Source organism: Lissotriton helveticus, chromosome 4_1 (assembly GCF_964261635.1).
Source record: "Lissotriton helveticus chromosome 4_1, aLisHel1.1, whole genome shotgun sequence".
NCBI lineage: Eukaryota > Metazoa > Chordata > Amphibia > Caudata > Salamandridae > Lissotriton > Lissotriton helveticus.
Window position 1 is genome coordinate 2,133,365,575 of NC_136063.1, and position 14,019 is coordinate 2,133,379,593.

At 41.0% G+C, this 14,019-nt stretch overlaps 1 protein-coding gene across 1 annotated transcript in view; it reads right to left on the bottom strand.

The window, feature by feature from the left end:
* Nucleotides 1-224: 224 nt before the first annotated feature.
* The window catches only part of LOC144828257 (uncharacterized), a 321,312-nt gene continuing 307,517 nt past the window's right edge, over nucleotides 225-14,019 (bottom strand). Inside the window, exons 4-6 of the mRNA XM_078686331.1 lie at nucleotides 13,579-13,642; nucleotides 13,285-13,477; nucleotides 225-340 (exon numbers count right to left, since the gene is read on the bottom strand). Coding sequence (XP_078542457.1) covers nucleotides 13,388-13,477; nucleotides 13,579-13,642 — 154 coding nt within the window. The 3' untranslated portion in view covers nucleotides 225-340; nucleotides 13,285-13,387. The remainder of the gene's footprint in view (nucleotides 341-13,284; nucleotides 13,478-13,578; nucleotides 13,643-14,019) is intronic.

Below are 14,019 nucleotides of genomic sequence, written 5' to 3' on the forward strand. Positions count from 1 at the left end.
GCAACGATGATGCAGGTCAGACACCCAACACTACTTCCCCAGCAGCAGCTGCTTGTCCGCCATCCCCGCTCTCCCCCAACAAACAAATGTGACAGGAACGTTTTTAAATGTGGAGCTTAACAAATCGGCTGGTGTTGTAGTTTTAATTAAAAAAATGCTTGTGAGGTTGGACAAATAAGAATCTTAGTCATGTATGGATTTACATATAAAACATTTTATTAAAACAAAACAACAACAAATAAAACTATGTGTGTTAAATATTTTATTAAAAGAAAACAACAACAAATAAAACTATGTATAGCCATGGCGTATCATCCCTCGACAATTTGTGAATCATAGCCTGCAAGACAAACAGAAAAAAAAGATGGTGCGTTATGCGTTTAGCAAGGGAAAGAGAAAGAGAGGAAGAGTGAGATACAAGGAAGATAGAAAGAGAGAAACAGTGTGAGAGAGAGGAAGAGAGAGAAAGAGTGAGAGAGAGGAAGAGAGAGAGCGAAAGAGAAAGAGAGAGAGAAAGAGTGAGATACAAGGAAGAGAGAAAGAGAGAAACTGTGAGAGAGTAGAGAGAGGGATACAAGGAAGAGAGAAAGAGTGAAACTGTGAGAGAGAAGCGAGAGATAGAGAGAGCGAGAGAGAAAGAGTGAGAGAGGAAGAGAGAAAGAGTGAAAAAGTGTGAGGGAGAGGAAGAGAGAGAGAGAGAGAGGAAGAGTGAGAGAGAGAAAGAGAGAGATACAAGGAAGAGAGAAAGAGGGAAACTGTGAGAGAGAAGAGCAAGAGAGAAAGAGAGGTAGAGAAAGAGTGAGAGAGGAAGAGAGAAAGAGTGAAACAGTGAGAGAAAAGAGAGAGAGAGAGAAAGAGTGAGAAAGAGGAAGGCAGACAGAAAGAAAGAGTAAGACAGAGAAGAAGACAGCGAAAGAGAGTGAGAGAGAGAGAGAAAGAGAGAGATACAAGAGAGGAAGAGAGAAACTGTGAGAGAGAAGAGAGAGAGAGAAAGAGAGAGAGAGACAAAGAGTGAGAGAGAGGAAGAAAGAAAGAAAGAAGGAAAGAAAGAAAGAGTGAGATAACAGGAAGAGAGAAAGAAACAGTAAGAGAGAGGAAAAGAGAGACAAACAGTGTGACAGGGAGAAAGGGAGAGAGAGGAAGTGAGAGAAAAAGAATGAGAGTGTTGTATTTCTATCTAGGACCCTAATTCGATATTCCTAATTTATGCCCTTATATGGTTATAATAAATAATATCCTTATAAAGGCATAAGAATCATATCCATATTTAGTCGTAGCCCATGCAGTCCAAATTAAGCAAGGCTTCTTCCCCAGACTCCTAGAGAGTACAACGCGTTCTTTAAACAAAGCAAACCTCCAGCAACCTGGGTAATCCCCATGCTTCTGTTTTGATTTGTCCTAGAACTCCTGTGAGCACTGAAAGAACGGCCAGTTCTTAGTGACATCTTTATTGACGTCTTATGTCCAACCTTACGTCAAACCCGGCACCTTCCAGGTATAAATATACCAACGATGCCTTAAGCAAACACACAGTGGTTTGGAGCAGAGCGGCAATCTACTTGCCCGAGAGCCCAGCTGATGCGAGAGCCCACGGACGCCGCCCCTCCCTTTTGACGCACTGAGAGAGACGCTGTCTTTTTCTCCAGCCGAGAAAATCCAGCTCCGGTGTTTTCAGCTGCCCCTGCGGGTTGCTGGGATATCGAGTCCTGAGAGAGAGATACCAGACCTCCTGCTTTCTATTACCCAGGTACGGAGCTGACTAAACCCTTAAAGAGAATTATTGATTCAGATTCTTGGCAAAACCAACTTAACTTAAACTGCTACTTACTTACTCCTTCCCAAGTATTAGGCTTAGGTCAGGTACACCGGGGTAGGCATATTTAGAAGCACCAGTTGAGTACGTTAGTCAATGAATTTATGTATGTATATATTTTATCTATTTTAAAGTATCATATGGTTACAGTATTATTTTATAATACTCCTTTTACTGTACGCACTTTACTTTACTATAAGTATTGCAATTGTGGCAATTCATTTCTCTTGCATGAGAAAGAAGACTGCTTAATAACTAACACCTTTTATTGAAAACGCCCATCTCTCTATTTCTCTGCACTCTGGTGAAACTAAGTATGCACAATTGACTGAGTGAAATAGCTGTCTATTGTTTTCACACAACTCTAGAGATACACTCTTATTCTGAGGGAGCAAAGTTGTCATGTTTTATGGTTGTCAGAAGCTAATCCCTTCTTGTCTATCCAGGGAAGTTAAACTCCTCCTTGTTTATTCGAGAAAGTTTCTAGTGACCTCTGAGCTAGCTGGCAAAACTAATTAGGTCTAAGATAGTCAGTAGAGACCTAGATGACCTCAGTCCTACGTCTAAACTGCTGTTTATATTATTCCAAAGCGCAGAGCCTATTAGGTATATAGGAACTACACTACATGGCGCCCAACGTTTGGTAAGGCGATAAATCTAAGGCAAGACGTTAGAGTAACTCAGTCGTGCTTTTTCACCAGACCTTTTTCTCGTAAAAACTCCAATAGACGTCTGGAGTGGGTAAAAGGTTAAAATCCGCCGGAACTTAGTAGGAAGAGATTCCTATGTATAGTTTTTGGTTTAGTCAACGTTGAAGGATACAGTGTTCCAAAATAATGTGCACCTAATCTTTGTTTCCTTGAAACTTGATCTGCCACAAAACTTCTTTCAGTAAAATGAGGGAGAGTGAAGATGAAAGGGAGGCAGCTAGAATAGCAGCTCAACTCCTAGCGGATGACACAAGTCTCCAAGACAACGACCCGAATGCTATAATCATTCCGGTAAATGTAAGAAAAACTATAACTCTTAAACTTATAGAAAATGGACTAACACCAAGAGGTGGTACAGTCATATTCATGGTAGAGGCCCATGAATATCGGCAGACAGAGGTATTCTATTCATGGATAAACTTTCCAGCAGCAAACCCTGTAACACACAAATTCCACTATTACAAAATAGAGGAACCTCCGGATGAATACACTCCTTTCGAGGAGGTTGAAATCCCATTAAATTACCAAGAGCACCTGCTCTGGTTTAAAGGCGCCCTAAAACATCAAAATCACATCACCAGGCTAGGTCCACTAGGTAGACCAGGAGCAATGTGGCCGGTTCTAGCCAGCTACACACCACATCCAGACATTGATAAAATGTCAGACCGGGAACTTTTAGCTCAGCTAAAATTACTGTTTAAAATACATAGACAATTAGTCCAATATGTAATGCGGACTTCAACAGTCCAAACAGCTATTAACATTCCACAGCTGACCCCTCATCAAAACGGGAACAAATTACATTCCGGTTAGCACAAAAAATAACCCAAATTGAGGCAGTATTTCCTAATACTACAGCTCATGAGAAACACAGAATTCTGACTATCTGTCTTCCAATGGGGATCGCACCACATGTGGAGGACTGTGACACTTGGAGCACAGTTTTTGCTTCCATTTACACAAAAACACATGGTGTTCCGTCCATGGCGGTAATACCAGATGTGCTAAGACAGATTGAAAATGAATATGGTCCAGAACCTGCTTTAACTCTGGGTATGAAATTACTGAAAGACTTCAAGCAGGTCTCGGCTATATTAATAGCCAACATAAAAGGAGAAGCAGCATCTGTGGCGATCCGCCAGAAATTTAAAGAAACAGATATAGCAGAACAACCATTTGAACTTACCAGAATCATAGAAAAATCCTATGAAGAACGAGGTAGAGACAGTTTGGGTGGGAAACCAGTTAAACCCCAACTAACTGAAAATCCTGAAAAAACATTTATTAAAAATAATCTAAATACTCCAAAAAAGAGTTGGGATGGTAATAAACAATCCACTCCCAAAGAAAAAAGATTCCAGTCCAGAGGAAGGTCTCCTCAACGAAGAGAAAGATCTCCTGACCGAGGAAACAAGTCTCCCCAGAGGGAGCCCTCTGAGAAAAGATACAACCTTAGAAATAGGGATAATTTGAAAAAACCTGATAGATATCAAGATATTGATACACGTCCCTCTCGATCTTTTCAGACTTCCTCGCAGAAATCGGAAAGAAGAGAACGGTCAGAACACAGGGAAGAGCACGTCAAGTCCAAGGACAAGGAACCTGCTCATCAAAGTAAAAAATTACAATTTCCAAGAAAGAAGATAGCCAGTATTAAAATAATTAAACATGCCGAGGATACTGAGGACACAACTGAAAAACGGAGAGTGGGCCCGGACAATGCTAGACAGCGCAGCAGAAGTGACCATAGCTCGCAAGATCCTAATGAATCTTCTGGAGACAGTGGACACGAATGAATACATTCAAGTGGAAACTGCAGATACCAGAGTTAGCGAACCTCATAAAATATACGAAATAACATTACGTATAGAGGGAGATAAGACTAGGAAAGTAAGGGGTCTCTTTTGGGATAACCTTTCGAAAGGCTATGACATCCTTCCAGCTGAGAAAGACTGGCCACCTGAATTTGTCAGGGAGTGCCCTCATGGCGAAGAAATGATTATGCCTGCCTTCTCAAATCATATTCCAATTCATAGAAAATATACACTTGCAAGAAAATGGGCAGTGGCCCAAGCTCCTGCATTATATAAAAATCATGTTGGATGGGATGAGGATTCTCCTCCTCACAAAATCCAGTTAAAAAGTCAACCCACTGCACAGAGGCAGTACCCAGTTAAACAAGAAGCTAAAAAGCAAGTCAGGGAGATCTTAGATCAACTTGAATACCAGGGGGTGATTGAAACATGCACCTCACAAATGAACAATCCTTTGTTTCCTGTCTCCAAGCCAGACGATTCATATCGTCTAGTTTTGGACTACAGACACTTAAACTCCTGTTGCAAAACATTTGCAGTACAAAATTCACACAGTGTAGCACTAATGAATAACATCGTGTGCAAAAAATACAAAACAACATTAGACATCTCTAATGGATTCTTTTGTCAAAACATTGCACCTGAGAGCAGGTATTTGACCGCGTTCTCAATAATGGGGTCACAAAAAAACTTCTGTCGACTCCCACAGGGATTCAAGAATAGCCCAGGATTATTCTCAGCAAGGGTAACAGAGTTACTACAAATATATGATGATGAGGCAGTATCTTATGTCGATGACATCTATCTCACAGATGATGACCTGGAGACACTTGGGTTTGCAGCTGAGGGTTACAAATTCAACTTTAAAAAGTCACGAATTGCCCATCTAATAGTCCTGTTTTTAGGATATGAATTATCAAGTGAAGGCAAGAGCCTAGCAGACAACTTCTTAGAGAAGTGCGCTGTACTCCAAGCACCAAAAACGCTGAAGAACTTACAATCAATACTAGGTTTCCTGAATTAAGGAAGAACATACATTCTAAATTATGCGGAGAGGTTAAACCTCTCTATGAATTAATACAACCTGATTTCAAATCAGATAAATTGGACTCAGAAACACACAGAAATTTTAAGATCATTGCAAACAGACATGTTAGCTAAAACAAAATTGCAAACACGCGAAAACGTACGCAACCTTGTAATCCGAGTCATCCCAGGAAGATGCGGATTCACGTACCTGACCTCTAATGAGGGAGAAACGGTACCAATAGCTTACAAATCACATTTGTACACTAAAGCTGAAATGAAATTCAGTTCAACTGAAAAAATTCTCATAGCGGTTCAAACTGCTGTAGCAAAAGAAAGAGCCCAAGCCCAAGGCAGAAGGATAACTGTTTTAACAGCAGAATCAGCCATTGAGGCACTAACAAGCCCACGCAATTTGACTGCTGTGGCATTAGATCCAAAATGTATACAATGGGAAAATTCTCTTGCTGGAGAAGACGTGAAATACTATTTTGACCCGAAAATGAAAAAATTAAAAGATCTAGAATATGAAGAAGAATATCCTCTGCCAATCGAAATTCTACTTCTCGAACAGTACACATGTGTAATCTACATGCACAGATTTGCACAACACTACGATGTAGAGGAAAAACCCTACAACGCGGCGTGCGCGATTGTTAAAGGTCGCTGGCGCTTTGGTAAATTCAGACCAATAGTCACCAAAACTGAATCACTCAGAAACTGTTCAGCTCAGCGAGCTGAAATCAGGTCTTTAAAGATGGCGCTGGAAAATGCCGATCGTGAATTCCCAACACTAATAGTGTGCCATTCGCATTACTGCGTCAGGTCTTACAATAATGACTTGCAGAACTGGGTTCAAAACGATTACAAAGATGACACAGGTGCCACAATAAACCATAAGAAGCTTTGGGAACAGGTAGTTCTTTTGCAGAAAGAACTACGAAAGACTCACGTGATACATACACTGAGTCATCAACGTGATGGCGTTCACGTTGCAGGGAATTCATTGGCTGACCCAGCCACAGCGGAAGCAGTTCAGCCGGCTTCCGTAGCCACAAAAAAGCGTTCAGAAAAATACATAGACGGGGAAATCATGCTGGCGGTAAAAGAGTCTTCAAAAGGCGACTATGCAGCATTACCTGTGAACTATCCACTCAATAATACATACATAATTGATGCAAACCCCGTTCCTTTTGCTCAAATCCCTGGAGTGGGGGATAGAGTAATTCCGAACACGAACAGGAGAGTCTTATTAATAGCAGACGCACACATGGGTGAGGGTCAGAGGCACCAAGAGATCAAGGAATCTCTTAAAGAATTACAATCAGCCAGCAACATTACAGATTTGCAATGGGCTGTCCAGACTGCAACAGAGATCGCAGTCGTGAACAGACCGGAGTATTGCCAGGACCTTTTTATTAGAAAGCATCAGGCTATCTATAAGCAGAAATCCAGCAGGAGAAATGCGTCCCCATAATATTTAAGACTAGATTCACTTAAAATGCAGACACCAGCGCTCGGCTGACTCCAGAACTGTTACACAAAGATTTGCGAGTCCTTATCGGCACATACGCAATGGGCATGCTACATTCTGACCAGGGTCCTGCGTTTAGCTCTAGGGCTTACAAGGAGGCTATGGCCAGCATGGGCATTGCATTGCGGTACTCTTGTCCATTCCATCCTGAGGGAAATGCGGTAGTGGAAAGAAAAAACCGGGACATCAAGCAATCTATAACGGCGAGGGTATTAGGTTCGGGTGATGGGTGGGTCCAACATTTAACAAGTGTCCAACGTAGTCTTAATAATCAGCCAAGAAATTCTCTAAAAGCTTTCAGTCCGTATGAACTATTGTTCGGTACTAGAATGCATATTCAGGACCTTGATAGTCAGACTTCAGTGGTAGAAGAAAAATGCTTTGATATCAAAGACCGTTTGGCTGTTTTACAGGACTTAAATGAAACAAGAAAAAGCCTGAGCAACATAAAGTTAAAGTAACAGCCAACAGCCACTGAAGATAAACCACCTGTCCCAGCAAGACCTGTCTGGATTCCAAAGATTGGGGATCTGGTCAGAGAGAAGATCGCGATGAAGAAGGAATTTGGGCCTTCTTACAGAAAAGCAGTACCTGTCTTAGCTGTCAGCAGAACAAGATCAGTTGTACTACCGCCCCTTGCTGGTAAAAAGGAGAACTTAGTTGTATCCATCGACCTGGTAAAACCACAATCATGTGGCCAATAATAAGTAGTAGGCCCAGTGGACTCCCAAGAAATAGCAGAGTACCAAAATTTGCTACAATACAAGAGGTTCAAACTGAGAGACTAATCACATTTGATAAACCTGCAGTGAATAAAAAAGGACCATGCAACAAAGCCATGGAACTTATGCCTCTTGAAAACCAAATTGCATCAGTTCGTCAGGAAACACCAGTCTACAACGATGTAGCCTCAGACTATGCTAATGAAACAAAGAAAAATCCAAAAGCAAACGAAAATTCGGAAGCAATTCCAACAATTGACAGAACTGCATCTAGCTACTTCATCAATTTCGATAACTTTTCTGAAGATCAAAGCGAGCCTGAAGAAACGCCAGCAACAAAAACTTTTAAAGACAAAGTGACTGAACTCCTTCATCAACTAAAAGAAACCTATCTGATTTCTCCATGGATTGAATTTTGGATTGTGTTAGGTGTACTTTTCCTCCTGCTTTGGCTCATCATGGTTCTATGTTTGGGAAAATTCATTGAAGGAAAATACAGTACAATGGACACAGCAAGTCAGAACATCAACTTGGTCCTAAAGTCTCACACATCCTCTCACATCGAGAAAAGAGAACTGTCCTCAGTGAACATCACAGCCAATCCAATTCCTGGTGGGGTAGCATGGGATAAAACGGATTATGAAATCTATGGCCCGATTGAGCTCTTGAAATATCTACACCAGTTTAAGGTTTCATTAAGTGACTTTGTAAAACCAAGTACTTTCTCTGATGATTGGGACTTTGAAAATATTAATAATATGATGTCAGATTTAGTAATGTCAGCAAAATTTACAGAACATGATTACTTACAGGGTTCATCAAATTATGAAGAAATGTGTTATTATAATCACTTTGGTCATCACTATTTGCATAAATTTGCTCTACCTAGAAATGTTTTTTATTATAATCAATGGGAACATTGTGCAACTCCACCTAAAAGCAGCTCGAAAACATTTTATGAGAAATTCCCATACTACTCAGGGTTTAACACAAGTGATGCAGAAACGTTTTATTTCAAAATTTTAAATAAGACAGGCATGAAAACAATGCTGACAAATACTAAATTGATCTATTCTGAAACATTTTATGAAAAAATTATTACATTTGGTTTTGAATTCTGGAAAAACAACATTGAAACAAAAACCATCTGGGGTACAAAAGAATGGCAGGTTCAAGGTTTAGAAGCGTTATTTAGAGCCTGCATGATCCCAGAACAAATAATATTCTTGAATGACACCATTCAACAGACTACTTGTCTTGGCCTAGTTAAGATAAAAGACTTAAACAAACCGTCTATTCCAAAGGCCATACCTGATAGTAATAGCACTACAGACATGGAGATAGACGTATCCCATATTTTACACCAAAACAGAACACATCATGATTGGAAAAAATGGTTGATCTGGCCCACAGACACAAATAACTGTCAAGATAGATTCCTGAACAAAATACAGGGGTTCAAAATGACCAGGCCAGACCCTATATACTCCCAGAGATAACATCCAGGGATAGTTACAACATATAGTGTAGGTAAACTATGCCTCAAATGGCTACAGAAATCCACACTGGCTGAAATTAAGCAACACTTGACTTTACTTAAAGACGGTGCTGACTTGCGTGATTTCATATTGGGACCACGCAAACAGCGTCAAAAACATTTCATAGAGGCCGGTATATATGCTGCGTACAACGAAGCTTGGAAAGTAATGCAAATTGAAACAGCAGAAAAAATACGAGAAATTGATCGTATTAATTTGGAAAAATCACTTTCTGTTGTGGGCAATGGGTTAATGACTCTGTCCTCCAGAATATATTCACTGGACAGTATTGTATCATCTGCTATTGATATAATAGAGCAGGACTTGCTAATGTTACAACACGGTCAGTCCCAATTACGTTCTATTAGACAGCTTGGCTGGACGTTGCAAAATCTGCGTTCAGGCTACGTGCCATGGCGTTTAATCAACACAACGTCATTATTCTCTATCTTTAACCTTACTGATAAACAAATCAGTTTGGCACAAAAAGGAGCAGACTATATGATTCGGAGCATTGAAAAACTTGAGAGATTACCATTGACAATGTCAGAAAGACCTGTCATTGAATGGATAATACACGGAATAATTACAATTCCGATAACAACTTTCCAATTTAAATATTGCCAAGAGTATATACCAGCGGGCCAGTATGAAAGGTTGGGTAAAGGGCACATCAAGTCAACATGGAAATTACCTTATACACACACATGTTACCGTGAAAAGAAAAAGGATGTATTTCTTAGTGGTAACAATTGTAAAAGATCACTAAGCGGTATACTTCTGTGTCAAGGTATTAACTTGCATGGGGCCTGCGAAGGGTCTTCGAATAACCTTTTATGTCACCTGCACGGCACTCCTGCAACATAGATAGTGCCATTCTTTAGACAGCTTTCTAACGGGAGCTATATTCTAATCAATGACCACAGCTGTTGTGGCATGGTGCCAGGGAAAGCCTATCTCGTGAGCGTTAGATCCATGGTCACTTGCTGTATGCAAGTATTGTATCCAAACAGCACTCCAGACATGGAGGCGGAAATATGGCCTTATTTGAATATCTCTTCTATTCGAATTGATACTTTAAGCAGAATGAAGTCTATTCTTTTACAGACAACTGTGCCTTTGACCTCGTCCAGTGAACCGTATGATCTGCAAGTTGCAAGAACAACGGCAGAGATACATTCCTATTCATCAACAAATTGCCCTGTGCATTTCGTAGAAATGTTAAGCCAAATCCTAAACATGTCAGATACCAGTGGCATCGCACAAGTATTTAAGACAATTTTTTCGGGACTGTTAACACCCTTCGAATCAGTTCTGGGCATTTTTCCCAATTTTGTCCATTCTGTCTTTGGCGGCCTACCTCTACTTTTGGGACTCGTGGCAGGAATTTTATTTTTGATCCTTCTGCTCCGATATGGCAAGCCAAGTTGCAGACAAGACTCCATCAACGATGGAAGAAACGATCCTAGCTATACGCTATCGGGACCACATAACTAAAGTCCTCGGATTAGCCCGGCTAAGAGATCTGAATATGACCTGGTTTCTTTCATTCAGACCTATCTGGCAAAATTGCATCTTACCTGTGCTTCGATTTATGCTATGCGGAGAAGAATGCGTGTTGGACGTCTGTCTTACACTACCATCAGCAGTACCAATGGATACAGATACTTTGCTAGGTCCTGTAACGGCCCAGCGGCTACCTATTCTGATGACGGCATTCGTTGAGACTTCACCACTACGAGTATGTGGCAGTGAAGTACGAGATGAGAGCAGCATCACTCAGGTACAACCTTCTGTGAGCATTGCTGATCCTGACATCGATGATAGCAATCATTCTCACATATGCACTGTTTTGGCATTTTCAAACTTGGTCGAACTTTCACCTGATGTCGTAGACCAATTTTTTGTGAGTCTGTCTGAAATGATGTTCTCCCCTGAACAGAAAGAATAACTTTTTAAGAAACAAGCACACAGCGTTCCCTGAACTCTGAATTCGGCCTTCAACTTTGATAAACAAAAGCTACTGAAAACATTTGGAACTATTTTTTCCCCTAAAAAGCGAAATTATTTTTTTTTTCACTTCCAAAATATTTACCTTTTTCTGGCACATGTACTCTGCTTAAAGTAGAAATATTCTTAGAGAACAGAGCTTCTATTTTAGGAACTCTAGAGACAATATATTACCTCAGCCTCAATCACATGTACATCATTTGTATTAATATGTGATGGAATGGTCTCGACCTTCTCTTCTGTATTCAGAGCCATTTCATGTGTAATTTTCGCAATTCATTCAGCTGATATATATATGCCTTTTTAAACTGAATGATACCACTGCTTGAAAAGCGTACAGGACCAATACTCATTTTCGTGTATTTACCATATACCATTTCAAATGCAATTTATGTATTTTGGGGTGGGTTGCAAAACATATGCACCATTATATGTTTACTATTGCTTAGTTTTAGTAATGAGGGACATAAGATCGTGGAGTGGGTGTTGTATTTCTATCTAGGACCCTAATTTGATATTCCTAATTTATGCCCTTATATGGTTATAATAAATAATATCCTTATAAAGGCATAAGAATCATATCCATATTTAGTCGTAGCCCATGCAGTCCAAATTAAGCAAGGCTACTTCCCCAGACTCCTAGAGAGTACAACGCGTTCTTTAAACAAAGCAAACCTCCAGCAACCTGGGAAATCCCCATGCTTCTGTTTTGATTTGTCCTAGAACTCCTGTGAGCACTGAAAGAACGGCCAGTTCTTAGTGACATCTTTATTGACGTCTTATGTCCAACCTTACGTCAAACCCGGCACCTTCCAGGTATAAATATACCAACGTTGCCTTAAGCAACCACACGGTGGTTTGGAGCAGAGCGGCTATCTACTTGCCCGAGAGCCCAGCTGATGCGAGAGCCCACGGATGCCGCCCCTCCCTATTGACGCACTGAGAGAGACGCTGTCTTTTTCTCCAGCCGAGAAAATCCAGCTCCGGTGTTTTCAACCGCCCTTACGGGTTGCTGGGATATCGAGTCCTGAGAGAGAGAGACCAGACCTCCTGCTTTCTATTACCCAGGTACGGAGCTGACTAAACCCTTAAAGAGAATTCTTGATTCAGATTCTTGGCAAAACCAACTTAACTTAAACTGCTACTTACTTACTCCTTCCCAAGTATTAGGCTTAGGTTAGGTACACCGGGGTAGGCGTATTTAGAAGCACCAGTTGAGTACGTTAGTCAATGTATTTATGTATGTATATATTTTATCTATTTTAAAGTATCATATGGCTAAGAAACCATATCAATGCTTTTACAGTATTATTTTATAATACTCCTTTTACTGTACGCACTTTACTTTACTATAAGTATTGCAATTGTGGCAATTCATTTCTCTTGCATGAGAAAGAAGACTGCTCAATAAATAACACCTTTTATTGAAAACGCCCGTCTCTCTATTTCTCTGCACTCTGGTGAAACTAAGTATGCACAATTGACTGAGTGAAATAGCTGTCTATTGTTTTTACACAACTCTAGAGATACACTCTTATTCTGAGGGAGCAAAGTTATATACAACTGCACATGAGTAATTCTCGGTTTCGGCTCTGCGCACCCAGGCTGCTGCATCCCATCCACTCCCACTGGCCAGAGGTGTCTAACAGCCGCTGCGCACCCAAAGCCATTTTATCAAGAATGGCGAGAACATTATCGCTGCTTTAGCGGCAGGAAACTGCTGCAAAAGCAGAGATAAGGGGCTTGATAATATACCCTTGTGAATTCTCATAGAAGCCCAGGTTTGATGTCTTCACACCAGAACCTGGGCTTCTATGGGAATTCTCAAGGGCATATTATCAAGCCACTTATTGCCGCTTTAGCGGCAGTTTCCTACAGTTAAAGCGGTGATAATGTTATCGCTCTTGATATTATGGTCCCCAGTTTGCTGTAGCACATACACTTGCACTGCCAAGAGGCATATAACATTCGCTGCGCACACAGACTTCTGCACTCCATGCACTCCCACTATCCAGAGTTGACTGCCTGCCGCTGCGCATCCAGGCTGCTGCTTTCCATCCACTCCCACTGGCCTGAGGTGAGTGCCCGCTGCTGCGCAAACAAGCCTCTCTGCTCACCTTCCGCCACCGTCGTGTGTCGAAGAGAGTCGATCACGTGCCGAAGGCACCTCCTTAGCCTCAGTACACACGGTCAACGGAGCTCACATTTCAATCTGGTTGTTCATTGCCAGGATGGCCACGCATCATTGCAGGTTCTACACATGTTCAGCTCTGGTGGTGTTGGGGGAGACGTCAATTTGTGAATCAGAGGCTATTAGATAAAAAGCAAGAAAAGATTGTGCGTCATGCGTCCATCAAAGGAGAGAAAGAGAGAAATAGTGAGTGACACTGGAGAAAATCTTCGCAGCTCACCTTGGTGTCACCAGTGTGTCTCCAACCACGTGCCGGGACATAGTGCACCTTCAAGCTCCAACATCTGAAAGATAGTGCAGAATTAGTAATTGTAGGAAAGACCAGTATGCAGGAATGAAAAGACAGACACTGTAATTCTCTTGATGTGGTTTAATCCTCCTGTTTTGTAAGTAGCAAGTATAAAGCAAGAATGACTGAACCCCCGTTAACTTCTACCTCCCAACCTTCTCACATTCAAAACATAACATTCCCAAAGCTGGATGGAACAAAAGATGAAACATTTATGAAATACACAGTCGAAATATGTAGGTTTTAGGGACGTTATAGTTCAAATTGTGAGCTCTGCTGTCCGCAGTGTAGACTGCATTCAGTGTTCGTTTGGACTTGCAAGATGAATTTGGTCATTATAGTAAAGCTATAACTGACATAAAACAAGTTCTT